A 27,837-nucleotide genomic window follows, 5' to 3' on the forward strand; every position below is an offset into this window, starting at 1 on the left:
TAGGGTAAGCAGGCAGAGAGAGTCCTCCTGGAACTGAACCAGGCAGCTTGAAGATTCATGTGGGTAAGGCGATTGGAAGAAAAATTCATGAGACAGAAAAATAGGGATAATGTGCAGATTGGGTAGAACAAAGGAAAAAGTCTCACTCGTAACAAATGCAAGTCGGGGGAAGTTGCTAGGTGATAGATGAGGGAGAGAGGTGAATTTCTACTGTAGGAAAAACCAGGTGAGAGGCAGGAGCAAAGTTGGAAATATGCATGTTTGAGGAGGCAGAGGAGGTGGAAATTTCTCATTAAGAAGTGAGGATCAGTGTGGTTGGTGCTGGGGGGATGGAAAGGTAGAAGGGCTGGGGGGGAAATTGCCTCAGTGGCTTTAGGGGGACTGCTGAGATGTGGCAGAGGGGGGTAATTTTGGGGCTGTGTGGTTTGACTTGGTAGTGCAGCACAATAGCAATTGGAGAAAGGGGGTGGAATTTAGATGTGTGACCTGCCCAGTAGCTTTCTTGCTCTCTGCATTTATCACATCACATCACACCCAGCAAGACAGCCCCCCTCCTCCTGGCTCATTAGGAGATTTGATTCAGCTTGGCTCCTGCTGTCAGCAGCTGTCTGGGGCAAGATCTTTATGCTCCCTGCTCTGGAGCTGCGACCAGCCTTCAGCCAGCAGTGGTGGAGCTCATTAGAAGAGGGCCCCCTGAACTCTTGATTTTCAGCTCACTGAGGGCTGGAAAGAGTTAATACCTGCGCCTTCACTGCCCCCTGCACAGCCTCAGGGTGCAAAGGGAGGCAGCTCTGGGCTGTGGGGACTTCTCCCTGAGCTGCAGCCAAAAGAGCTGGAAGCAGGTTAGTGAGGCTGGGGAGGAAGGTGCAGGAGGAGTTCCAGGCGAGCTCTGCTCAGGGGCACCTCCCGCATCCTGCCAATGAGGATGGGCGTGCAGACTGTGCCCAGGAGCTGAGCAGCCACCCGCTGGGTGTAGCTGCTTCAGTATTTACTGGATGTGGCAAGCAGAGAGAGGAGCTTTCAGCGGGGCTGCTTGCTGCCTGGCTCAAGTGGTGGGAGGTGTGTTGTGCATGCATGCATGCATGTGTATGTGTGTGCGCAAGCGTGTGCCTGTGAGTTATGCACACATGCCCTTCACCACCAAGGATTTGACTGCTAAGAGAAAGATCTTCTCTTTCCCCAGAGCTCCTTAACCCGCAGCCTCTCTGACCATTCAGTTGGCAAAGCCCTGCAGACCATGAAGACTGGTCAAAGACAGTGAGTATAGCTTTTGCTTTTCTCATTTCTCTCCAGGGTGCCTGTGGGGGCTGATTGCATTATTCATATTTAATTAACCTGCCTTCTATGCATATTGATTAATTTCTCCGCTGAAGCTCCCTGTTTCTCTTCTCCCCGTTATGAATCTTTGCTCTTTGCTTTTAACCTTTGCTTTTCCCTTGAGTATCCTTTTTCCATTTTGTCCCATCCTGCCTGCCCCAAAGTCACCTGTAACTTGATGTCCACCTATGAGGACACGTGTACTGTGGGTACAATCACAGCCTTGGCCTTCCTGGGCTCTGGGTTACCCCAAACTCTGTCCCCCAGTAGTCAAAGGCAAAATGGGCTGAAAGCCCCAATGTGCTGGGGTGAGTGAGAAAGTGAGGTGAGAGGCCCTGCTGATGCCTGTGTATTCAAACCTGAGATTGAGCCAAATGGAGGGACGGTGGTGGGTCTGAGGGTGATGGTGGGCAGTGATGGATTTGGAAGAGAGAGGTGGGTATTTAAATGTCTCAGGCAAGCCGTTGTGGGCTCGCTGTGAGAACAGGAGGAGCAGCAAGGCCCTGACAGGGGGCCCAGTGGCACCTGCCCCAAATGACCTTGCCTGCGTTTATGTAGGGAGTCGTCCCTGGTTCCGCTCAGCTGCAGGCTAATGAGGTTCCTGGCATGGACTTCCCTCTCCTGGGGCAACATCCCACAAGCAAGAGAAATGAGCCGTAGACGCTCCCAAATATTGATTTCCAGAGGCTCTAAGCAGCTGTAAAGGGTTTCCTGACTTTTGGGCAAGCAGGGAGAAGCATGGTTAGGACAAAGATTAAGAAAATATCCCCGTTCTCAGGGAATTAAAAAACTACTTTCCTGGGGTTGAGCCTTTACACAAAGTCAAAACGAAATTTTAAAAAAAAATTAACAAAGCAAACTTTATTTTATTCACGATGTAATGTCAGAGAAGTTATTTTTGAAAGTATTTATGACCTGTTCCAGGCAATATCAAAATAATTGAAATTGGGTTTCTGTTCAATGGATTCTATGTTTGGTATCATGAGTTCCCCAGGAACACTTTCTTCCTCTCAGTTCTCTTCTATGGGAACAAAAGGTTGGAAGCACCAAGAATGGGGTTCTCAGTCAGCCCCTAGCCTCAATGCCTTCCCTATGTCCTCCCTGCCTTGGGTCAGAAGTGGGCACGTCCCCTGGTAGAGGGAGGGAGGCCAGGCAGTGTCCGTATGGGCATATTTGTTTCCTCTCAGTCATACCCTCCCAAGTCTCTGCATTCCCACCTCCAGGATAATTTCTCCTCAAGGGGGGCATGACTCAGGACAGTCAGCCACCCAAATGATTTTGGAATCATTTTGGAACAAGTGAGACTCCCCTCCCCCACGCTTGGCTGGCTGGTCACTTGGGTCCTCTCAAGTAAGACAAAGAGAACAGTAATTTTTGGTTTGCCGGGCCCAGGCCTCCCTCTCATGGGATACATGTCCTACTTAACTGCTGATGGCCGGTGGTTGGGGAGCTAGAACTTCGGGCCATCAGCCAGTGATGGAAGGTCACTCAACAATTTGTTCTTGTCCATCGGGGTTTATTTCCATTGCTCACAGGAAGCTGATTTCTTGGGGGTGGGGTACGTGGGGGTAGGTATTCCACTGGGGGAAAGTCCTGTGAGAGTGTTTGTAGCACAGTCAGATAAGAGGGTGGCCCCCTCTTACAGCAAATTCTTTGATTTTAGGTGAGAGGACGTGAAAGGGTAAATCCCTGTGCCTCGCAGTCTAACCTCCCGCCCTGCCGTCCCTGCAAACCAGCCAGAGGGGTAACTGTAAGCGGGGGCCTATATGGCCGCTTTACTGATGCCACGCAGGTAACTGATGCTAACCTGTCTTCTTGCACTGCCCTGTCCTCGTCCTCCACCTTCCTACCTTCCCTGCTGTCTGCCCAGCCTTTGATGCCCAGAAGCAGTCCATTTGCATCTGTTCCCCCTGCCTCCTTGAGTGGGCTGTGGTGCATTTCCCAGGGTGCTTCTTGCAAAGTTGTGACCTTGCAAGCAGGACCTGCCTTAGTGCCATCCCCTCCTGCTGACGGGGTGACTTGTGAAGTGGTACTGTGCATGAGTTGCTGTTGAACCCTTGAGAGGTCTCATTGAGTTACTGGGACAGGGACAAAAGATGAGGGCAAGCTGTTTTGGTTTTTTTAAGTACCCATAACCCTTAACTCTTGCTTCTGCTCTCATGATTTAAGAACTAACTAGCCAGCTTATAACTCAGGTCTCAACTAGATCAGATGGAAAATTAAAACATTTTGCCCCAAAGAATTTTCGTGAAACAATTTTGCAAATGATTTGGGGTCATCACAGGTGTATTGGTTACAAGTAGCACCTTTACATGGGTCCTTGCTAAGCCTGTTAGGTGGCTGGTATGATGGGACATTTTTTGAAATCTCCCTAATTGCTCTTTGGGGACGTTGACCTGACTGTTCTATGATTGATGATACTGAAGTTCTGAGAGATGAGCTTCCTCACTGCCAGTCAGTTCTGGACTGGTTACAGCCTGAGTAGGACCTGTGCTTGAATTCAAGGGACGTGATGACTCAAGGGTCCTTCATTAGTTTCTTGCATGGCCTGATGTCGGAGCCCCCTGTGATCTGTGGGTGGACTTAGACACCCACTGTGGCAGGGGAAAGAAGGGCTGGGCCCAAAGTTTTGAATTGCCACAAGATTGATGGCCTCCCAGTGCACCCTGCTGAGATGAGAGGCGAGAGCAGAGAAATGCAGGCCCAGTTTTCTGCAGAAGAAGGGCTATTTCTGGGAACTTGGATGTTCCAGCCTTAAAAGGCCTCTCAGAGATGGGCTATGGAGTACAAATATTGTCCATTCCTGTCAAGTATAATACCATCTCCAGTGGATGTTAGTTGGATAAAATTTCTGTGAACAAAGACCAAAGTCAGAGATGAAAACCCATTTGAAAGGAAGAGATTAACTTGGGTGACCTCAGACATCTCTGTCCAGGTCCAAGAAATGTGAAAAAGAGGGAAGCAAAGCCAGGCTGCAATGACTTCCTTTTACTGTGGGGAATGACATCATCTAGGACTATTTCTGTGGCAAATTATTACCAATGTGCATGTGGCAGTCCCCTTTGATGTCACCCTGAAATCCTGAGGAGTTTATTCCAAACCCTTCCCACTTAACTTTGTCCTCCACATGAGGAGTTACTATGGTTAAACGTCAGGGGTCAGTAAATTCATTCTGCCAAGGGCCAGAGAGTAAATATTTCTGACTTTCTGGGCCATATGGTCTGTATTGGAACTTCCCAGTTCTCCTTGGTGCTTAAAAACAGCTTTAGATATTACGTGAACAAATGGGTGTTCTTGTGTTCCAATAAAACTTTATTTATACAAACAGGTAGCTTACAGGGCTGTCATTTGTCAATCTTTGGTTAAAGATTAAATCTTTGTTGATCTTTGATGAAAGGAGGTAATATTTGGAGCCAGAAAGGGGCATTAGCATAACTTTTCACCACAACCCATAAGTATTTAAGTGTCAAGGCCTTAGGAAAAGAACAAATAGGAAAATTTGAGCGTGCATGTTAAAATTTTAATCATGCAGTTTGTGGTGAGCCCAAATAGAAGTAAGAATAGAAGAGCTTAGTTCAGTAAGTAAAAGAGATGGCATTTGCTGGTTGTGCCCTTGCTCTTCTCCTCACCAGCAGGCATCATCCTTTCTGGTCTAGTCATTCAGGTAGGTCCCCAGGGCTGTGGATGAGCAGGCAGAACCTGAGTCAGAGTCAACCTACCAGGAAGCCCCCATTCTTTGTGCTCTGCGACTCTATGCTATGTAACCCAGGGGCATGCGAGCTTCCCTCTGCTCTCTGTGTGGTTACTACTTCTGGGGCTTTGCAATCAGGAGCTGCTGCTGTGGCTGCCACCTTATCCTCCAAGCAGGAGAACAAAATGTGGATTGTTATTTTGTCATCTCTGTGTTTCCTTTCCCTACAGAGAAGCCTAATTTAGAATGCTTCCCAGCTAATGACCTTCATTGACTTACCATCAACGTGTCAGCTTTAAAAAGCACTGAGCCTCTAGGGGTAGGGTACCTACGACTTATTCTGCTAGTCAGAAAGAGGGAGTGAGTAGCTCCCTGTCTGGGGTCGAACTCGTGCTGCAGTGGCTGCCGTGAGCTTCACAGCTTGTGTCTTAACCCCTCGCAACTCTGTCCTATACCCCAGTTCTTGTATGTATAAATAAATAAATCTTAAAAAAGAAAGAAAAAAAGAAAGAGGGAGTGAGTCTGTCCCCTGATCTTTTAGGAGTTTCTCCTCTTAATCAGGAAATCCTCAGGCGACTCCTTGGGTAGTGGGGGGAGGATGCTGGCTCCTGCAGCAGCAGCTCCAGGGACCCTTTCTAGAGCTGACAGCTGTTAGCGTGACAGTCCCCATCCTACCCTTTGCTTGTTGCAGGAACAAAGGGATGAGGACGCGACTGGGATGTCTCTCTCACAAGTCAGACTCATGTAGTGATTTCACGGCGATTCTTCCTGACAAACCCAACCGGGCTCTAAAGTGAGTAGTATGGACACATGACATTTCAGAGTCCCCCAGCCAGTGCCCACTAGGGGTTACCTACTCCCTTTTCCCTAGTGAGTTGTTGACTAGCAACAGCAAATCCCTGTCTCTTGACCAGCTTCCTTTCTATCTCTGGCTGTGAGTGAAAGTATGCTTATTTTCCTCTTCAGATGTATGACTTAATTCCTTTTACATTTAAGTAAACCATATTTTCTACCACTCTTAGAAAGCTTCCACGGTAAGTACTTATTGGTTCTATTTAATTGTCAGTCTATGTTCTCAATTTGGAAGCACTCTCAAAGCTACTTTAAAAATCTGCTGAAATGCAGGTAGGAGGGACTCAGGGCCCATACAGTGCAGGTACTGTGTTAAGTGGCATCCCAGATGTTACCTCATTGACCCCTCACACAGCTCTGTGGTGAGGACAGCATTATTTTCCCCATCTTAGAGGTGAAGGAATTACGGGACGAGCTTAATGTTTTCAACTCCGAGACCAGTTTCTTTCCATTGTTATCAAGACACATTAACACCACGTGCTCACTTGGCTCTGTCTTTTAGACTACAAGCCAATATCCTAAATTCACTGGCTTCCAATCTGGAGTTTTGTTGTTTTTTTTTTGCTCAGTTACTTAAGAATGTTCCTGTTTATGGAGTCAGGACTGCAGGATTCTGGGCGTAGTCTTCATTTGCCCCCTTTGCCCTGTTTTCCTAAGCCATCTCAGCAGTGGCTGCAGGAGAAGTCAATTCAGAAATGCTCAAGACAGATGTTTCTTCTTTCCCAGGAGACTATCCACAGAAGAAGCCACGAGGTGGGCAGACTCCTTTGATGTGCTTCTCTCCCATAAGTGTAAGTAGAATTCATGTTGCCATTTAGTGAAAAATGCACCAAGTCCACTTGACCCAGGTCTAGTGCTTTGGCCCCAGTGAGCCCCAGGCCCTGCCCTCATAGAGCTTCTGCCCAGAGGTGCATCATTGAACTGCAGTGGAAAGAGAGGACCCTCTCTTCAATTTTCTTGGTTGAAAGTACTGTCCTGAGGAGTTTCTGTGTTCTCAGCAGCTTTAGCAAGAGAGAATTTAGCTCAGGGAGTTGGCGTGATGGGCTCAGTAGGAAAGAGAAAGTGTAGGTTCCATCCCAGATCTGGTTTATAAAATTAAATGATCCCCCCACCACCAAGTCATGGAGGGTCTTGGGTTACTCACCTGTCAAATGAGTATTCTGTGCTTTTTGTCATTCACTGGAGTTGGCAGAGTTTTGAATTTTCTTATTGCTTTTTGTTTGGAGGTTTTACACCCCAGCTATATTGCACCCCTCAATTTCTTACTGGGTGCAAGTTTTATTGAGACACAACTTCTCTTATCTCTCTTCTTCCCTTTTCTTCCTTCTTTATTGAAAATACCTCTTGTTTCCCACGAAGACAGAAATACTTGTATATATTGAGGTGTGGGAAGGACACTTGGATGGTGACCAAACATTTCAGTTCTTGTGTTTTTTTACATCACAGGCAAGTCCAAATTCATTGGGTGCAATGGCACAAAATATGTGGAATGGGAGAGCAGAAATAATGGGGAGAAGAGGGCTTTTGAAAAGAAAGGAAGGTTTCACACAGATATTCTCTGTTCCATTTAACTTGTCTTGTGAATATTAGAAGTCCTAATTGATCTGGAAGCTGACGTGCTGATTTTAGTTTAGACCTATGTTTCCACTTAACCACTTATCAAATGCAAAAATGTATAGGCCTTGAGCATAAGGCTGCAAATTTTAATGCATTTATTAATGTTAAGCCACTAGAGACAGTGATGGTGGTAAAATTAGTGGATGGAAGTGTAGGGTATAAGACTGCTGGGTATAAGGGTATAAGATTACTTAACTGAGGAATGATTTTGTACCATGAAGCGAAGGCCTTGGCTGGGGGTCAGATCCCATGTGTCTTGATTTTCACTTGCTCTGCTACTTCGATAGTTGAGTGGCCTTGATGGACTCACTTAGTTTTCAGACGATGTCTTTAGAAGTGATTCTACTTTCCACTGAATGAGCAGTTCCCTCAGTTCTGACTGCCCCTGAGCCTAAAAAAACTAACAAATGTTTTTGAATAGATTTTAGAAATGAAATGCAAAATTTTAGAATAAGCACATATTGTAGCAAGTAATTTTGTGAGGCAAATAGTCATTTTAGTGTTGTATGGATCACACTTAGGAAGGAAGATAAAGCAGCATAGATCCAGCATGTACAACATATGGCGATACCCCCAACAGCAAGTGTATGTGCTGGTTTGCCAAGGTAATGGCATATGCACCATAATACTTAGGATTTGACAGCGAAGCTTGTGTTTTTAGATGAAGCTATTCTGACTTATTTTTCTGGAGTCACATTAAGCTAAATAAGTGTCACTATCAATTTATACCTTCTTCTCTGGCTGGATTTGATTCAAGGTCATCTTGAAGTGTGGTTTCTATTTCAGCCTTATGGCTGACTCACTTAATTCAAGTCCCTAAGGTTATTTCCTCATTCTAAAATGGGGATAGAAACACCTGTGTGCTGTCACCTGGGTGCTTAATAAGGGGATACCTTTAGATGGTTTTGGGTTCTGTATTCAAAGGTATTTTGTAAGAATATGCTGGGTTTTTTTTAATGGATGCTTTTGGATTATCAAATGCAAAAATTCATATGCCTTGAGCATAAGGCTGTAAATTTTATTGCCAATTATTAATGTTAAGCCACTAGAGACGGTGGTGGTGGCAATATTAGTGGTTTAAAATTACTTTTAAACCTGGAGGTAGTTGCTTCTGCTTCTGCGGGGAATGCTTGGGGTTTCCAGGAATGCAGGAACACTTTGTTGAGCTGGGGGTTCTACTAAGAGGTTACAAGCTGACACCAGATTGCTGGCTTGTAAAACCATTCCAGAAACAGACTTTTTGAACTTTGAAGTGCTGTGATCCTTCTTGGCGTCTGATGTTCTGTTTTTATTTCTGTTTAGCACCGAAATATGTCTGTTAGTACAGAAATGAAAAGCCAATGAAGTGGATGTCTGTGAGAAAGGGGTCTTTATATAGGGATTACTGGCAGAATTTCAAGCTTTTAGAACTTGAACTCTTACTCTCCATTAAGGCTTTGGAGGAGTAGAGCCCCGGTTACCTTGAAGGGTGTTGACAACTTTCTCAAAGTCTAATTAATTTGGGTTAGGATCATGACTCAATTAGGACTGATGAAGCGTTTCCAAAGGGATTGCGCATGTGCTGGTCCCTTAGGAGGAGCAGCAGTTGATCAGAGGTGTGCAATTAAGACAACAAAAATGTCCTAAAAAGCAGAGAGGAGAATTGCTGAATGACTGGACTCCAGAAGAATGCATGTGTATCTGGAACCTACTCCCTGGAAACGCTCCTCACCCAGGCAGCTACCCTCCCTAAGTTTTCTAATTTAGAAAATTCAAGTCATTATTTTCATTCCCATTCTCAGTCTACAGAGCATCATTCCCCTGCCTGTCCTGCCTAGGTGTTAGGACACTCACTTATTTTAAAGAGGTGAACTGAGTGCTCGTTATGTACACAATCTAAGCTAAGCAGCTAATTGGGGAGTTTGTGGGGGTGGGAGACAAAGATGTCCGGGACAGCCCCTTACCAGAGGACAATGTGGCCTGAGAAGAGGGACATGCATACAAATAACACCAGAGAAGGGGCAGTGTGCTGACTCCGGGACTTCAAGTTTCACAATAGAATCCTGCCCTTTGGTGTCCCTCTTAAATTTCATCTCGCCAATATTAGAAGTCCTCATTCATTTGGGGTGCAGAAGAGCTGCTTTCAGTTTAGAGCTCTGTTTTCACTCAATCAGCAAAGAGGCTTCTATGCAATTGAGTAGAGAACAAGGACTGTACTGGGGGACCTGGAATTCCACCGGACTCAGCTACTTCATAGCCCAGTAGCCTTGACAGAATCCTTCAGTCTCTTGGAAAAACTGTTTCCTCTGCTCAGCTGTGAAGGATGTGGAGTAGGGCGTCTCAGATGCTGGATCCAGTTCTGCCCCCTAGTTCCAGGGTGCTGTCTGTAGCACCCACCCACTGAGGCTTGGCAACAGCCAATCACCTAGGGCAGGTAGACTGAGTCAGTGCTGCCTGCAGCATTATGTAAACCTTCTCCAAGGCTGAGATGGTTCCAGCCAGAAGATGAGGGTTCAGGTGCCTGGGTGACAGCCTCTTCTCTCCCCAGCAGGTCCCCGGTGCAGCAAGCACCTCATAGGCTTAAATTTAAAACACAATAAAAGCAGCTTGGCTATTTTTTTAACTTTGGAATAAAAGGAAATCTGGAAAGCAAATACTGGAGCCATTTTACTCTTAATCACGTTTGCTGCAAGTGCAGTACAAAGCTGAAGAAGTACCCTTTGAGGTTTGGGAGATAACCACTTGCTAAATGCTTTTTTTTTTTAACTAACAAATGAAAAATGAAACTGCTGATGGCTTCATTAGATCAGGAAGAATTTCTACTGTGCGTTAATTTGGCATCTCTTTCTTGTTCTTCTGGTGACAATTAGATTTGGTGTCTGTGAGCTGAGCATGTAGTCTGCCCCCAAGGTGTACGTGTGTGTCCATCCAGAGATCGTTTTGCCTCCAAGCTCATACCCAGCAGAGTGAAGCCGCTCAGTTTGTGGGGGATTTTTTTCCTGTCAGATTGCTGGAGGCCAGGGTGTGTCTTCTGCTTTGATTTTCATGAGGTTCTGGTATATTCTTGTTATTTGTCCAGCTTTTAATGGGACACTCAGTTCCTAACTCTGAATCCATTCTCCTTTCTCCCACTTCTCTCTCTCCTCCCTTCCTCCCTCCTTTGCTGTGTTGACATAAAAGTTGGATTTATTCCAGTTTTAAGTTGAAGGTATAGACAGAGTTCTTTCCTCCTTCCTCTTGCTCTTGTCAGCCTGACCCCTGTCAAACCTGGATTTCTGAGTACTTAATCCTCCAGATCCCTTTAAGCCTTGACCTTGTATTGTTATTTTATTTATTTTTATTTTTATTTTTTTTTAAATAGTTTTTTTTTTTTTTTTTTATAGAGGCATGTTTTCTTTCTTTCTTTATTTGTTTGTTTGTTTGTTTATACATGCACTGGGTACAGTCAGAAGCGCGGGAGGGTGAGAGAATTCACCAGAGCCAGAGCAGGGAGCAGAGCAGGCAGAAGGATCGAAGCACACTGCTGAGGGGAGCAGCGGGCGGCAGGAGAGGTCTGCGCGCCATGCGGGACCCTCCTCCGGTGGCCGGGAAGCAGCCGGGGATCGAACAGGCGCCGCAGAGGCCGCGGGCAGCTTCGCAACCCAGCGCTCAACCGCTGCGCCACCGGGGAGGCCCTTGTATTGTTATTTTATAAGAAGCAGAGAGGGGCTATGCTGTTTTGTCCCCTCCCTCCCCCTAGGCCCTGGGAAGGCCAGGTTAGAAGAATAGAACTACAAAAACTCTTTTGCATTTGCTATATTTGTATCCATCTTGAAAAAAAGGAGACTGGGCCTCCCTGGTGGCACAGCAGTTGAGTTCTGGGTTGCGAAGCTGCCCGCAGTCTCTGCAGTGTGGGTTGGATCCCCGGCCGGCCGCCAGGCGAGGGTCCCACATGGCGCTCAGACCTCTCCTGCCGCCTGCTGCTCCTCTCAGCAGTGTACTTCATCAGTCTGCCTATTCTGTTCTCTGCTCTGGCTCTGGTGAATTCTCTCACCCTCCTGCGCTCCTGACTGTACCCAGTGCTTGTATAAATAAATAAGTAAATAAATCTTTTTTTAAAAAAAAGAAAAAAAGGAGACCAATAAAGAAACTTAGTTTTATTTATTTATTTTTTTATATAGAGGCATGTTTTCTTTCTTTCTTTGTTTTTGTTTATACATGCACTGGGTACAGTCAGAAGCGCGGGAGGGTGAGAGAATTCACCAGAGCCAGAGCGGAGAACAGAGCAGGTAGAAGGACTGAAGCACACTGCTGAGGGGAGCAGCGGGCGGCAGGAGAGGTCTGCGCGCCATGTGGGACCCTCCTCCGGTGGCCGGGGAGCAGCCGGGGATCGAACCGGCGCCGCAGAGGCCGCGGGCAGCTTTGCAACCCAGCGCTCAACTGCTGCGCCACCGGGGAGGCCCCAAGAAACTTAGTTTTAAAGGGCCTCCCCTGGTGGCTGCGAGGCTGCCCGCAGCCTCTGCAGCGCTGGTTCGTTCCCCGGCCACCTGCAAGGGTCCCACCAAAAAAAAAAAAATTATTCCCCTTTGGGATAACAATTGAGATATAGAAAATATAATGACTTAAGTGGGCCACACAGCAATCAAGCAGAAAATCCCAAACAAACACTATAAATAAGTACCAGTTCATGAAGCTCCTTAATCATTATCCACATGGTCCTTAGCTCTAAAATACTCAGATTACCAGTTAGATTTCCCTTGGCTGCACAGCCCTCCCCACAACCCTCTCTAAGACAAATGTTTCCAGAACTGGGTTACTCAATATGTGACCCAGGGAAGGAGCAACAACAGCTGCAGGGAATTGGTAAGAAATGAAAACTTCTTGCATTTATCTCAGACTTACTGAGAATCTGGGGGTGGTGGTAGGAGGCCGTCAGTAAGATTATCCCTCCTCCCCTTCTTTCCTCCCCCACCCAAGCTTGAGAATCACTGCTCTGAAACACAAGAAAAACCATGACTCTGGATTATTCTATTGAGGCAGGCGGCCCATGCTTCCCATGAAACACCCTAAAGATTGTCTTGCAGCTTCTCCCAGTTCTCAGGCAGAGCAGCCCTTTGAGGGCTCATTGCCACTTGTGTATTGCAGATGTCACATACATAGCAGGCATGGCAAAGGGTGTTCACAGCAAAGAAACAAACACAGCAGATGTGCTCTCTGGATGCAGGAGGATAAGGGTTAGAATGAGCTGTGTGAATGTGAAGGAGAGCTGGGTGGAAAAGAAACATCTCCTTGCCATCCTGCTAATTTGCTAGTAGTTTGTATTTGCACCCAGAAGTGTGGGTGTGTTTAGCCTTGATGGGTGTGTCTGGAATAGAGAAGGCAACTAGCAAAAGCTGGTTGTAAGAGACTTGAATGAAAGCGATTAGAGCGCCCTCCAATTCAGTAGTCTCAATAACCAGCTATGGGACCTTGGACAAAGTACATAGCATCTGTACACCTCACTTTACTCTTCTGTAAAAGGTGAAGGGGAGACTTGTAAAGGTGTGAGAATTAAAATGATTATGATTGTGAAATGCTTAACATGATGATGTGAACATAGTGAGACACATTAGAGTCCTTGGAAGCCCGCATTTCTTACCTCCTGTTTGCTAGAGATGTTGTCAGCTCCTTGTTCCCATGGGCAGCTTGAGATTGAACACGGGATAGAGAGGGGATTGTATTAAAATTATGGGTGGTCTTTCTCAGATTCCACAATGCCACAGCAGGGTCTGACATTCCTTTCTTATTCCTTCCCAATTTCCCTTCAATGTTTGTGGGAATTCCTTTGGGAATGGAGTTTTTAAAAGTCCAGTTGTTGAATCTTATATACTCTCTTAATTTAATATCCCTATACTATTCCTATACCAAATCAAATAGACAAATACTCTTGGATACTTAATTTTTTAAATTAAGTTTATTTATTTATTTTCTTACGTGATTGTTCACTTTTGTACAGTGTATGACTTCGCTCAGAAGTAGTCCCTGCAGTTCTTTTACCACCCTGGCATGGAGATCTATCACCACGGTCCCTTGTGCTCTTCCGTTCACTGTTTTGACTCCTTTTCTTTCCCCTCCCTTGTTGTATGCCTCAGATCTATGACTTTTGCAAGTTTTGTCTTTTTCCTGACTTTTTGTTCAGTTTCTCTATATTCCACATATAAGTGAAACCATCTGATATTTATCTTTTTCTTTCTGACTTATCTCGCTTAGCATAATCCCTTCCAGCTCCATCCATGTTGCTATAAATGGCATGAGGTTTATCTTTTTTTTGATCACTGAGTAGTATTCAATTATGTATATAGAGCACATCTTCTTGATCCTTTCATCTGTTTGGGGATATTTAGGTTGTTTCCAAATCTAAGCTGTTGTAAATAGTGCTGCAATAAACATAGGAGTGCTGGTTTCCTTTTGGATTAGTGTTTTTGTGTCCTTTGGGTAGATTCCCAGGAGTGAAATCGCTGGATCATATGGTAGATCCATTTTTAGTATTTTGAAGAACCTCCACACGGCTTTCCATAGTGGCTGGACCAGTTTGCATTCCCGCCAGCAGTGTAAGAGGGTTCCTTTTTCTCCACATCCTTGCCAGCATGTATTGTTTTCAGTTTTTAATATGGGCCACTCTCACTAGTGTAAGGTGGTCTCTCACTGTGGTTTTGATTTGCATTTCCCTGATAATCAGTCATAATGAACATTTTTTCATATACCTGTTGGCCATTTGCATTTCTTCTTTGGAGAAGTGTCTTTTTAGCCCTTCTGTCCATTTTTTTGACTGGATTGTTTGCTTTGTTTTTGTTGAGTCGGGTAAGCGCTTTGTAGATTTTTGATATCAGTCCCTTATCAGTTTTATGTGTGCAAATATTTTTTTCCTATTCAGTATGATTTCTCTTCCTCTTGGATACTTCATTTGTGAAAGCCTTTAGGCTACAGATTGTGTTACATGGATTTGATAACACGTCCTTGTATTAAAGGAATAATCTGTGAGTGCTGAACTCTCATCCTATCAGAGGGACATCCCCTTTGTCTCCCCTATAACAGAAAATTTCTTGCCAATTTCTTATAATAGTTGCTTGCTTTTTCTGTTACTTGACTCAGCTTCTGCCTGATAAAAAGGAAGGGTATCGGAGTGCTAAGACCCAGGCTCTCCTGAGTTTCTGTGATCATGTCCTAGGAATAAGGGACCTCAGAGCCTGTTTCTTGTTTCCCACATGGGGCTTCTTTGTAGGATCCGTAGATCCTTCTAGGTGCTAAGTCTTTAACAACCTTCAAGTCCTGTTACTATTCAAATCTATCATCTTACTCTATATACACTAACAAAGTGGAGTTCATTGAAACAAATGACTGATGTATAATTAGCATACAAATTGCTTATCAATAAATGTCAGTAACTGGAAATAGTTTCTTCTCTAAATAATCTTCCCACCTACATCTTGTTTAGCCTTGGCTATTTGTAAACACCTTTATTTTGTAGGTAGCAGCTACAAAAAGGCTGTGATTCTGATGCTATTTTCATCAGGAATTTCAAAGACCTGAACTTTGTTCTCAATCAAAGGTTTGGACTTTACCAGCAGTATATGTATCTGGATTCTATAAATATTTTTTCTTCTCCTCTCCTCTACCTGGCCTTGGAACCCATACATCAGGTTTTATTATTCTAATTGATTAGGGATGCTGGAGGACTCTGGTTTGGAGGACAGCACTTTGATAAACAGAGCGCAAAAGGAAAAAAATGTCTTTGTTGTAAGCTTGTATTTTTCCAGGCCTAGGGACTGATTTAGGCTCAAGCCCACCCCCGATGCCAGCTACATCAGGGCTCCTGGACCTTGAACTGTTACCTAAGCCCCCCTCCCTGCTGCACCAGCTGCACTGCTCATTCATGGCGACCCAGTTTCTTTCCTTATGTAAGCGCTCCGCATCAGAGAACGAGAGGGAGAAGGCCGGCAGCATGTGCGGCCACGGGTGTGTTCTTGGAGATTCTGTGCATGCTCAGGAGGATGCCAATATCCTGCCCAGAGCTTCAGGAATTTTGGACCCATGCCCCCTCCTTCCTGTGACTACATGGACATGAATCTCAAAAAATACGTGATGCTCTTAGAGACTTGACTTTTTACAGGGGTCACTATAGAAAACCAGAGAAAAATAAAGAAAAGGCAGGTGATTCCTGTTTCGCTCCCATTTCCCTAAACCGTTCAACTTTAAGTTGCCAAGATTGTTTTCTGTTTTTTTTTTTTTTTTACTATTTATTGATTTTTATGCAAGAGCTGGGGTACAGGCCAGAGGCACGGGGGGTAGGGGGGTGAGAGGATTCATCAGAGACAGAGTGGGGAGCAGAACAGGCAGACGACAAAAATACACTGCTAAGGGGAGCAGTGGGCGAGGCAGGAGAGGTCTTCTGTGCCATGTGGGACCCTCGCTGGCCGGCCAGGATTGAACCCGCACTGTAGAGGCTGCAGACAGCTTCACAGCGCGGCCTCAACCCGCTGCACCACTGGGGAGGCCCTGTTTTCTGTTTTTTGGAATCAGGCACAGTATGCTCACAGTATGCTCAGGCATAGTATGATTCTTGAAGCCACCCAAGTACAGGAATAATGGTTACTGTTTGCATGTGAGTCCGTATGCTCCTCTCCACTGGCCCCCTGGAGCAGGTATTGTTAGGATCTGTGATTCATAGGTAAGGAAACTGAGGCACACAAAGTTTTAGCATCTTGCCCAAGGTCACACTTAGCTAGTGTGTGTCAGGGTCAGGATACAGTCCCAGGCAGGATGCTTCAGGGTCGGAGAGAAGTGACTCTGTTCAGCTGTCTGAAATCTATGGGGTGGGGACCTCTGGTTGATTTCCTGAGTGTAGCGGAAGGGTTTGGGGTGCGCAGGCCCTGGCAGAGGAAGCACAGACAACTCAAAGCAGGTCATGCTGAAAGATGCCAGGAGGTACCAACAAGCCCTTTAGAGCTAAGCTGCATCCTGCACTTTAACATAACATACTACAGTGGATGAGCTGAAGGGAGGGAGAAAGTCCTGGTAGCGAGAAGGAGAAAGATGGAAGGATGTGGGACAGAAGATAGAAGAAAAGAGGAGGGACAAGGGTGATGCTGAGGAGTCAGGGAGGAAAAGCTCTTGCTGGGAAAAAGTGGCAGGTGCTAGAAGGGGGAGGCCAGGATAGAGAGGGGAAGATGAAATCCCTCCTGTTGGCTCTAGCCCCATAAATTCCTTTGTTAGGTCACAGAAGCAGGAAAGGTGGGCCAGGTGGGAACACATGGTCTGCGCATAGAAACCCTGCTGCCACATTCTCTGGTTATAGGGAGCAGGTCCTGCAGGCCAGGATGAAGGGGGTGCGGGGGTGAGTGACCTTGCTTCCATTGTCCAGGTAAAGTGTGTCTTTGCAAAGTGACCCTCCCCACACACCCCCTCCACCAACCCCTTCTTTGCTCAGAGCTGACCCTGGGGCTAGGAAATTGTGGGGGAATTAGGGCTCAGAGGGGTGGTGAGCAGGGCATAAAGGCTGCAGGCAGGTGCAGTCTGGGGGCTCTGTGAGCCTTTTGGGACATTCTTGCCAACCAGTTCTCCAGTTGCTGCTTCTCAGGGCCAGAGCCTCCCTGAAAGGATTCTAGAGGGTAAGGCTGTGATCGCCTTTCCCATTGCTTCTCAAGCTCTTGCTTTGAAATCACTGGCATATTTCAAGTGCTATCTTTTCCTTTGCTGCCTCTCCCTCTCCCACAAAACCTGCCTGGAAATGCACCTTTACAAGGTTGTGTCCCAGGCTTTGTGGCAGTGTATCTGGGCCATGGTTGTGCCAAGCACTTGTCCACTCTGTGACAAGCCACAGCATCGCTGGAGTGGCCCAGAGGGTGGGTGTCAGCACTGTGGGATGAAGAGCATTTAAGTTGAGTCCTGAGTACTGGTGGCACCTGGTGATCTCAGCTCACTACGGAAGTGATGGAAGCTGTGCTCTTCTGTAGAGAATCCCTGGCTCTGTGAGTCAAATGGTGCGTGTGCTCTGCTATGCATTCTTTTGGTGTGATGACCTGACTTGGAGTTGTTTGTTCATCCTTCCTCTGGAGGCAATGACAGTGTGGGACCTGCCAGCCATCACCAGAGGGAAGGCAGGCAGATGTGCGCGTGTGTCCACCTTCCACTTTCTACTGGCCAAGTGACCACAGACAGTTACCTTAAGCTCTCCAAGTCTCATTTCCCTTACTTATAAAACAAACTTCCAGTCGTTTTCTGACTGCTTCCCATGAGTTGCCAGGCACATTTACATGGGTCCCCTCATTGAATCCTAACAATCCAATGTGGTAGATCCCGGTATTCCCATTTTATGGAAGACTTGGGCTTTAAGACGTCCAGGCACTTTCCCAAGTCACATAGGATTTAAACCCAGTTTTCTGGCTGCAGAACCTCTGCCTTGATAAGAGGGTTGGTGTGAGGACGAAGTGAGTTGACTGAGGGTAATCTGGCAGTGTGGCACTTGGGCCGGCAGGAGTCCTCAACATATGAAGGTGTTGATGTTATCCAGTATCATGTTGCTGGATATGGGTGTGACTCTGCTCAGGTGCTATCCTCTGAGACAGTGGTGTCCCCTGGTGGGTGGGACAGGCAGAGTTCGGTGGGCTGTGTCCCTGAAGCTGCTAGTGAGCCTTGAGCTGGAGGTGAGCTGTCCACATATTTGGCCATCCATCCCCACTCAGCTTGTCTCAGTCGCTTTCAGTGTAATTCAGCTGAATTCTGCTGTTCCAGCCCTTTCTTGTCTTTATGTTCTGCTCTCATTTTTCCACCTTCCTCAGTGACATTTTCTTTTTCTCCTCACCACAAGCAGTTTCCTTCATTGCTGGAAAGGTGGCCATCCATGATGCCACTCACAGGCTCCTTGTATTATGATCAGTGGTCCTCCCCTCTTCCTCCTGTCAGCCCTCTCTGGTGTAGACATCCTCGGAGCCCACCATCAACCCTCTGGTGTAGATATCCTTGGAGCCCACCATCAGCCCTCTCTGGTGTACACATCCTCGGAGCCCACCATCAGCCCTCTGGTGTAGACATACTTGGAGCCCACCATCTTGCAGAGCTGGCAGCGGGACCACTGATTCATACAGATACTGCCTTCGTCATTTGCCATCCTTGACAATTACTTACCTTGTGCCCTCGAGCAACTTATTTAACTTCTCTAGCTTCATTTTTTTTTGCTATTACAAAATGGCCAAAATATCAGGACCTACGCTATAACTTTGCTATGAAGAGCAAGTACCACAGGTTTATATAGCATTGGGTGCTGTGCCCAGCCCAAAGTGAGACTCAGTAAATGCTTGCTGTAGTTATTAAGGTTTTTTCTCTAATTTCACCTTTTTTTTTTTAAATCTCCTGTTTTTACTTCTTCTCTTTATCTATATCCTAATGGCCAGGTTCTAAATCTTTGCTGTTCTCCAGCTTCAATGTTCATTTGCCAGCCTGAACTGATGGTCCTGTCTTTGAATGATGGACACACCCCAAAACTAGAAGTTCTTGTTCCTGGTGCATTGCAACCCTCTCCAGGAGCTGAGATCTAGGCCTTCATAATGGCTTGCCTGCTTCTGATGATCTTCCTATTCATTTTCCCTAAGTTATTTCTCCGAAAACTTCCTACTCTCTTGGATGTGTCCGCTACACATACACTGTACTTATAATTACTCAGTTATCTTAAATTATTGCTTTATGCACGTTTCACTAGACTTGCAAGATTGTATCATATCCTCAAAACCCAGTATCTGCAGGAGGCCATCTTCACAGGGGCTTTGCCCCGAATCAATAAAGATGAAGGTTGTTTAACTTGATGCACCATAACTATGCCCTGCTCTGATCATTTCTCTTTGTATTCATTCACTCCCTTTCTCTCTTTTTTATTCCCTCTATCTTTGTTGTAAGGAAAACAAGCTCTTTCACTTCTGTTTGGTTCCTCTCATTCTCTAGAATGTGCCTTTACCTGATAATTAATCTTTTGCCTTCTTGCTCTCTCTCTTCCTTTGTTCTTTCCCCCTTCTGCCTACGAACACATCTGGAGAGATCTTGCTTTGGAGTCATAAGGATTTGGGAGGGATACTTGGGTCTTCTTGCCAGCTGTGTAGCTGGGACTTTAATTCATCTCCTGTAAGCATTAGTGTTTGCCCATGGAGGATGATAGATCAGCATTGTTGAGAAAATAAATGAGCCGGTGTTTGTAAACTGCCCACCAAAAAGCACGGCATATAATAAATAAATAAATAAAATGTCCTGCCCGTTATGGAAATAAATAAAAATAAAATTCTACCATCCCTTCTCCAGCTAAAATGAGACAAAAACACCTTCTAGAAACTTCCCTGCACCTTTCTTCTCCTTCATAATTCTGTTCAAAGACCTACAAATCCTACCTTCCTAAGGGCACCATTTTATCAATTGTATTTTTAATTTCAATTCCTCTTGCTCAACAACACTTTTCTGGTCAGATCAACATTTAAACTTGTACAAGGCTAACTTACCTCAAAAAATCCCCCCCAAATCCTCTTTCTTGCTTCCTTTCATTTCCTTCTGGCCTCTCTACTCCCCTTCTTACAAGAGACATCTGAGTTAACTCTCCTTCCTCCTTCTCAATCACCACCCCACTCACCACAGTGTAGTAAGGACAGTCATCATCACACTGAAATTGCTCCTAGCACGGTCTGCTGGGTCTGTCTTTGCAGCTAATGAGCTCTTCTCAGGCCACAAGTAGCTTGACCTCTGTTTAGCACTGGATGTCGTGGCTGCTTCCTCCTTGAAATATTCTCTTCCCTTGCCTTTGTGGTGCTGTTACCCTTCCATGTCTCTGACCTCTGGGGATATGTCTATCTCGTAAGTGAGCTCAATAATCTTTAGCTTTATTACTGTTATTATTTATCATATTATTATTATTAGGCATCAGACTTTCTTTTCTAGTGAAAAAAATTATATTTAAAGTTATTCAGAGCCTCCCTGGTGGTGCAAAGGGTTAAGCACTGAACTATGAAGCAATCTGCAGCCTCTGCAGCACGAGTTCGATCCCCAGCCAGCCAGGGAGCAACCCACATGGTGAAGCAGACCTCTTCTGTCTCACCCACTGCTCCCCCAGCAGTATATTTAATTCAGTATGCCTGTTCTGTTCCCCACTCTGTCTCCGGTGAATCCTCTCACCCCCACATCTCTGGCCTGTACTCCGGTTCTTGTATGCATAAATAAATAAATCTTAAAAAAAAAATAAAGTTACTCAGCTTGACACAGTTTTGATGATCACACAACTTTTCTGGCAATATCCAAAGCATGGGAGTCAACAAGTCCATGGAACATTTGCCTTCTTCTCTCCCCAGGTCAGGTCAGGGTGTTGACCTTGACCATGTCAGTGTCACAGAGCTTCTTCACAGCCTGTGTGATCTGGTGCTTGTTGACCTTGGCATCCACCATGAACACAGACATGTTGTCTTCTATCTTCCTCATGGCTGGCTTGGTAGACAGGGGCAACTTGATGATGGCACAGAGGTCAAGCTTGTTTCTTCTGGGGGTGCTCTTCCAAGGATAACTGGGGTGCCATCAGAGCCACAGTATTTTGGGCTGTTGGAGGGTGGGTGGCAATGTAGAACCTTTTTCTTTTGTAGTTGTGGATGCACTGCTTTCTTGGCTTCAGCTCTGAGAGGGACAGGGGCTTCCTTCTAGTTTTTTAGCACCATCTTTGTGAAAAAGAGACCCTAGTCTTACTAAACTCTTTCTAATTACTCAACTAAACTTCCTGAATTCTAAGTCTTCACTTATGTGGTTCCCCCTTCCTGCAATTCTCTTCTCCATCTTCTCTTCCTTCTTTCATTGAGCTTCCTTCTCTTCAACTTTTATCTCACCTAGAAGCTTCTTCTTTCTGTAAGTCTTCCCTTTCCTCCTCAGGTCTGGGCTGGCTGCTTCTCCTGACTACTTGCACTCAGCCTATGCTTTTCCTATTATGTAACTTATCACACTGCACCACACTCGGGTTTTCTTGACTGGCTCTGCCCTTTGATCGTGAGTTCTGTGAGTCTAACTGTGTTGGCTTTTAGCATCTAGCAACATGCCTGGAACACATAAGAGTGAACAAATGAATGAATAAATGAAAGAACGGACATGGCATTCTTTTGTGTTGGACTGGGAGTTAGTATTCCTCATAGATATTTTCCCCTTCCCCACCCCCTCATCCTCATATATTTTGAATGTTGCCTATTATTTTTTTTTAAAAGATTTTATTTATTCATGCAAGAAATGGGGCGGGCCTCCCCGGGTGGCGCAGAGGTTGAGCGCTGGGCTGCGAGGCTGCCCGCAGCCTCTGCAGTGCCAGATCGTTCCCCGGCCGCCAGCGAGGGTCCCACAAAAAAATGGGGGACAGGCCAGAGATGCGGGGATGAGAGGATTCACCAGAGACAGAGTGGGGAGCAGAACAGGCAGACTGACTGAAATACACTGCTAAGGAGAGCAGTGGGCATGACAGGAGAGGTCTGCTGTGCCATGTGGGTGGCTCCCTGGTCAACCAGGAATTGAACACACGCTGCAGAGGCTGCGGACAGCTTCACAGCACTGCGCTCAACCCGCTGTGCCACTGGGGAGGCCCACATATTATCCTTTTTTATCTTTTTTTTTTCACATTTATCATTTTTTACATTTTTTAGACAATATTTGCTTTCCTCCACTCCCTCAGTTTGTGTCCCCATAGAATTTCCTTCCCCAAGGCACCCATGCACCATCACCACAGTCCCCTGTGCTCCCCCTCCCTCCCTCTCTCCCCTCTCCCTCCTCCTCCCCTGCAGTATGTCTCTGGTTTATAATTGTCTGTTTTTGCATTGTTGTGTTTTGTACTGCTATTACTATTATTTTTTACACTGATGTCTTATTTGGTTCCCCTATATTCCTGCTATAAGTGAAACCATCTGATATTTTTCTTTTTCCTTCTGGCTTATTTCACTGAGCATAATTCCATCTAGCTCCATCCATGTTGCTGCAAATTGCATGTGTTTATCTTTTTTGAATGCTGAGTAATATTCCATGGTGTATATGTACCACATCTTCTTGATCCAGTCATCTATTTTTGGGCATTTGGGCTGTTTCCAGGTTTTACCTATTGTAAATAGTGCTGCAATAAACATACGATCCAGCAATTCCACTACTAGGGATCTACCCAAAGTACACAAAAACAGTGATTCAAAAGAGCACCCGCATATTATTCTTACATGAGCTCAGTCAAACCACTTCTCTAAGAATCAGCTTTCTCATCTATAAAATGGGAGGAAGTAACGGAATATTCCTGAGAGTGTTTTGCAGATGTTCTCTCTCTTTTTGAATCCATTTGAAGACTGAACAAAGCTGAGACCTAGATGCAAAGAGATAATGTTTGCACCTTGTCTGGTGTGGGGTCAGACACAGTTTCCTTAGCAGAATGATCTTTACCAATACTATCCAAGAAGGGAGAAAGGTAATTTTCTTACTGTAAAATAAAATAAAATCTACAGCAGCAAACAAACTTTCCCATTCAAGGAATTTCTTTTTTTCTGATTTATGAACAACAGGTTCTTCCAAGTCACTTTGCATTTGTACTTTGAAATAAATGAACAGTATTTTAACCCCCACCCTTTTACCTCTGATCACAGTGGAAAATTAGCAGGGGAAGACCCTGGTCTGTGGTCTCCAGTCCTCCCTGTGTCCATTGATAACATCCATAGCTCTGGTCCACGTGAGCTGTTCCCCACTCAGAGCCTGTTTGCCTAACCAATCCCCTTGATCCTCATGGGCACCACATCTTCCTGAGGCTTCCACAACCCCAGATGGTTTCTTATCCAGTCTCTGCCTGTGAGCTGTGGCCCCAAGGGCCCCTCTGAAAACAGGGGTCACCTCCTGGCAGGCAGACTTGCTCTCAAATCGAGTTCCCTTGGACTCTGAAACCTTCTGAAACTCCTTTTGAGACACTGGGAAGCTGTAAGGTGTGGCAAGAAGAGCATCCACAGGGATTTTATGGGCTAGGATCTCATGATTAGCTCCCATGATGCTGAACAGTACTTTATATGGCAGTAGTTTAAAACAAAGATTGTGAAATTGAATGGCTTTTTCTCGCGCCATTTCTCTGCCAAACCATTGCCTGTCACGTATGCTCACTTTGATTCCAAGTTTATCTTGAGATCCTACTCCCTCTCAGGGTTTTGGAACCAGTGTAGGAATGGGGGTGGGAGGCCAAGCCCCCCTCTCTTTTGTATCTATCTATGTTACTCTCCCCTTCCTCTCCTACCCCTATCCTGCCTGATGGGAAACACTTTTCTATCATGTCCCGTTTTTCCATACTCCTTGATTTCAGGTAATTTATAAAAAAGCATTTTAAAATAAAAACATTAACTGGATGCATAGGCTTACAATGAATGTGATTTCCCTTTTCCAAATCTATGTGATAAGCCTGTTCATCTTATTCCAGTTGGAAGTTCTGTTAGGCAATATGCATGGCATTGAGTAATAAAAATGAACAGATGTATTAATCATTAAATCCTTTGCTAGAAATATTGTACTTTATGAAAACATATAATTGGATAGACAAAGTCTTTTAAAATAAAGGGTCTATAGAAGTAAATCCTTAGTATATAGAGACCTCAAAGACTTTTTAAGAATTGGGAGACCACGCTCATGTAATGGAATGGCATCACTTACTGAATTTCAGTAGGGGTTTACTTTCAGACATATTTCTGGTTGTTGTGAAGGATTTGTCCAGAAGCATTCTCATCCCTTTCTAGTTCATCTTGTAACATTTTTTTTTTTTTTTTCAGGGCGGTTGACTTGAACTAAGGCAAGGGATGGATTGATGCATTTGTTTGGGCTCATTTGGAATGTGGGCTCCCCAGTAGACTTGGAGGCAGCCAACTCTCCATTAGGGGACAGGCAGGACCACTGAAGCCTGGTTAGAAGTGACCAAGCTTTACTATAGTTGTCATTACTATGGCTTCCTAAACACTTCCTCCTAATAGCACTATGACTCTTGAAGAGAAGCAGAACTTGTTTCTGAGGTACCTGTGTGTCTAAGAGAATAGGGCTTCCGGAGGATGTGGAGGAGATGGGGGTTGGACACTCAGGGTCCCCCTCACCTTATTACTACCTTCCTCTCTTTCTCCTATTGTTCTTGAGCCTAAATGTCTTCCTATCTCTCTTCCTTCCCACCTCCCTCCACATCCACAGATGGGGTGGCTGCGTTCCGTGCCTTCTTGAAGACGGAGTTCAGCGAGGAGAACCTGGAATTCTGGTTGGCCTGTGAGGAGTTCAAGAAGACCAGGTCAACTGCAAAACTGGTCTCCAAGGCCCATAGAATCTTTGAGGAGTTTGTGGACGTGCAAGCTCCGAGGGAGGTGCGTTGGTAGTGGCGAGCATTTGTCAGACTTCTGTCCATGGCTCCTGACTCATATCCCTCTCCTCGTGGGAATGTGAACCAGGCTTGATGGGGGCTTCTGAACTGAGCCGCTCTACTCTGATGGCTTTTCATGAAAAAGGGATCACTTTTCAGGTGCAGAGTCCAGGATTTCTATAAAAGGAGTTCTACTGTCTGTCAGTTAAACCGGTACCAGCAGGAACTGTGTTTTTATAGAGAAACTGCAAGGAGAGAGGTCACTGAGTCCATGTTAGTCTTCCCAGTGGAAGGCAGCACAGCTAAGCATAACAAGCCTCTGCTTTGGAGTCTTGTTCCAATCTCAGCTCCACCACTCACTAGCTGCATAATCTTGGTTAAGTTACCTGGCCTCCTTTAACCATGTTTTCTACCAATGTTCTATACCCAGTGTAAAAGGGTATAGTATCACCTACCTTTCCAAACTACTCTGAGTATTAGAGATAAAGCCCCTATTGAAAATCTATCACTGCCTATTAAAAAATAAGTATATTCTTTATAATAATTATATAAAAATAATACTATTTTATGATAATGGATTATAATTATTTATAATACATAACGAATTTCTATATACTGCTGTCCTGAGTAATAAAACAGAATTTCACTTGGAAGGTATTGATGGAAGAAAAATATTTGCTACCTATGGGTTTAGGTTCATTACATACCTAGAGATCTCCACTTAAGCTTTGGCTTGGGATGCAGGTGCTCTTTGGCCACCGGCCAGGAATTTGTCGACTAAATACCACACTGGTTGGAACAGAGATGTACTTTCTAACCAGAGTCTCTTTCCCAAGTGCATTTGTTTCCTTAATGGTTCAAAAAAGACAAGAGGCCAACCATACATTTGGAAACCCACATTAATTTGTCTCTAATCTAATCCATTGCTTAACATGGTGGAGACCCCTGGACTGGGAGTTAAATGATTTGGGGCTTTGCCTTGGCTCAGTTACTAACTTTCCACACCACTTTAAACGAGCTTTTCAGTATCTTTTTTCTTCAGGGTCCTTATCTATAAATTGTGACAAAAATTACATGGTCTTCAGACCTCCCAGGATTCTTATTAAGATCAAAAGGGATGACTTCATAAAGACAGTTTAAAAAGCATGAATAACCTTGCACAGATAAGATGCTGTCAGTAATAATTATTACATAGCAAAGACCAGTTGCTCAGTGCCTTGGCCCTGGAGGGCCTGTGACCACGTTCTCTGTTTGTGTCTTTAGGTAAACATAGACTTCCAGACCCGAGAAGCCACGAGGAAGAACATGCAAGAGCCATCCCTGACTTGCTTTGACCAAGCCCAGGGAAAAGTGCACAGCCTCATGGAGAAAGACTCTTACCCCAGGTTCCTGAGGTCCAAAATGTACTTAGATCTGCTGTCCCAAAGCCAGAGGAGGCTCAGTTAGACCTCAGATGGGACTCTCGGAGATCATCGGCTTTCCCCTACCCCTTGCTGCCAAGACCATATTCTAATGTGAAATGTCATAAGTGTTCAAAAGCAGAGGCATTTAGTTTGGGAGGCTGGGAGAGCGAGAAAGGGGTGAAGGGCCATTCCAAAGTATGATCCTGCCACCAGAGCTTGGACCCTGTTCCATGTACCCATGTTTGCGTATGGTTAGTGGTAGCCCCTTGCTGCTGTCCACCTTCTCTGGGTCAGCCACTTGTCCTCCATAATGCCTTGGGTCATCTCCACTGAGAAGGCAGATCTGCTATGCTGGGCAAATTTGTAAATAATGCAAATGCAATTTCCACCATTCCCACACCCTCCTTGGTTAGGACTCCTGACCCTAATTGGTCCTGCATCTTTACGAGGAGCAGTTAGAAGATACTGGCTCATGTTTGTGATTTATTGTCATAATATAATGGCCAGTCCTAGGTGCTGGGCCCTCACAGTTTAGGAGAGAGGTCTCTGTGGAACTCTAGGTTTCCAGCACTGTCATTGACAGGTGGCCTCTGGGCAAAGGGGCCAGCTCCATGGAGTTGACTGTTTCTTTCCATTTCTATTAACCCAGTATGAAAAGCTGTGACCACTGCCCTTCTTAGCCTAAGAAATTCACGAGGCTCTCCTACCCTTGCAATTCCAGAAAGGGTCTTGGGAGACATCCCTCTTGACTTCTGAAGTGAAGCTGCTACCAGGAAAGACACAGCTTGCAAATCTTCCTCAATTCAGCTGAGAAGTTTTCCAAAAGTCAAATGACCAGGGAATGTAGTGTCAGTAGATTTTTGTGCAATGGGGCTCCACAGAACCTTCTTGTTGCTTAATGTATTCTATGCCCTTGCCACCCTGTGGCACCATGTATCACTGATTTCTTAGAATGAGACAGCTTGGCAAAGGGAGGTAAATCCCCCTAGTGCAGACAGTTCTCACAGTGCCTACTACTTTCCCTGTCTCTGCCCATCACCCATTCCATGCAGGTCATGTAGGTACGATGGGGGAGAATGGGAATGTAGGCTGTCACTCTCTTTCCAGCTTGCTTCCTGGGAGCATGCTTTCTTAGATAGGTTCCTCTAATGAGGACCACCTACTCAGCAGCTTCTTTCTTGATCTTTGACCTTTTGGGATTAAACATACAGCAGAAGGTGAGGCTAAGAAGAGCACTATGTACATCTGGATGTGGAGAACCTTCCTAAGATGCTTTCAGGGGACCCTGGGACTGCTTTTGGAAATGTGTTGGCAAACTCCCTTGGAGGATGAGTGAGACACATGGAACCTACTTTAGCTGCCCAGTCAAAGAGCTGACTTTGGCACAAGATTGCAGTATCAAGAAGATGAATCTTCAGTAAGAAGACCCGGAAGTGGATGTGGAGTCTGGAAGAGGCTGCTCTCCAGATGAACCGAAATCAAGAGAATGTGATGGTGGCCCTATGGGTATTTCCCAGCCCATGGATTTGGATTCACTGTAGATCTCCAAAACTTTCGGCTTAACACAGTGAGACAGCACATGATTAGCCATAAGCACTGGAGTGCAGGGTAAGATTTAGACA

At 45.4% G+C, this 27,837-nt stretch overlaps 1 protein-coding gene across 3 annotated transcripts; it reads left to right on the forward strand.

The window, feature by feature from the left end:
* On the forward strand, positions 1 to 27,837 carry RGS8 (regulator of G protein signaling 8). Of its 3 annotated transcripts, XM_037506328.2 has the most exons (6): positions 1 to 63; positions 1,184 to 1,257; positions 5,700 to 5,801; positions 6,587 to 6,651; positions 24,650 to 24,816; positions 26,076 to 27,837. In XM_037506328.2, the coding sequence occupies exons 1-6, from the start codon at positions 58 to 60 to the stop codon at positions 26,256 to 26,258; spliced, it is 597 nt and encodes a 198-aa protein (XP_037362225.1). In that variant the 5' UTR covers positions 1 to 57; the 3' UTR covers positions 26,259 to 27,837. The 3 variants fall into 3 exon arrangements, with proteins under 3 accessions (XP_037362225.1, XP_054549400.1, XP_054549399.1); XM_054693425.1 differs by lacking the exon at positions 5,700 to 5,801 and having other exon boundaries at positions 25 to 63; XM_054693424.1 differs by lacking the exons at positions 1 to 63; positions 1,184 to 1,257 and adding an exon at positions 2,987 to 3,109.

The sequence above is a fragment of the Talpa occidentalis genome, unplaced genomic scaffold (genome assembly GCF_014898055.3).
Source record: "Talpa occidentalis isolate TD23 unplaced genomic scaffold, MPIMG_talOcc4v2.1 talOcc4.12, whole genome shotgun sequence".
Taxonomy (NCBI): domain Eukaryota; kingdom Metazoa; phylum Chordata; class Mammalia; order Eulipotyphla; family Talpidae; genus Talpa; species Talpa occidentalis.

What these genes read in the sequence shown, in the direction of transcription:
- RGS8 (XM_037506328.2), top strand. An exon ending in AAACCCAACCGGGCTCTAAA is followed by an intron (nt 5,802 to 6,586) that starts GTGAGTAGTATG and finishes CTTCTTTCCCAG; the next exon opens with GAGACTATCCACAGAAGAAG. An exon ending in ACGTGCAAGCTCCGAGGGAG is followed by an intron (nt 24,817 to 26,075) that starts GTGCGTTGGTAG and finishes TTGTGTCTTTAG; the next exon opens with GTAAACATAGACTTCCAGAC.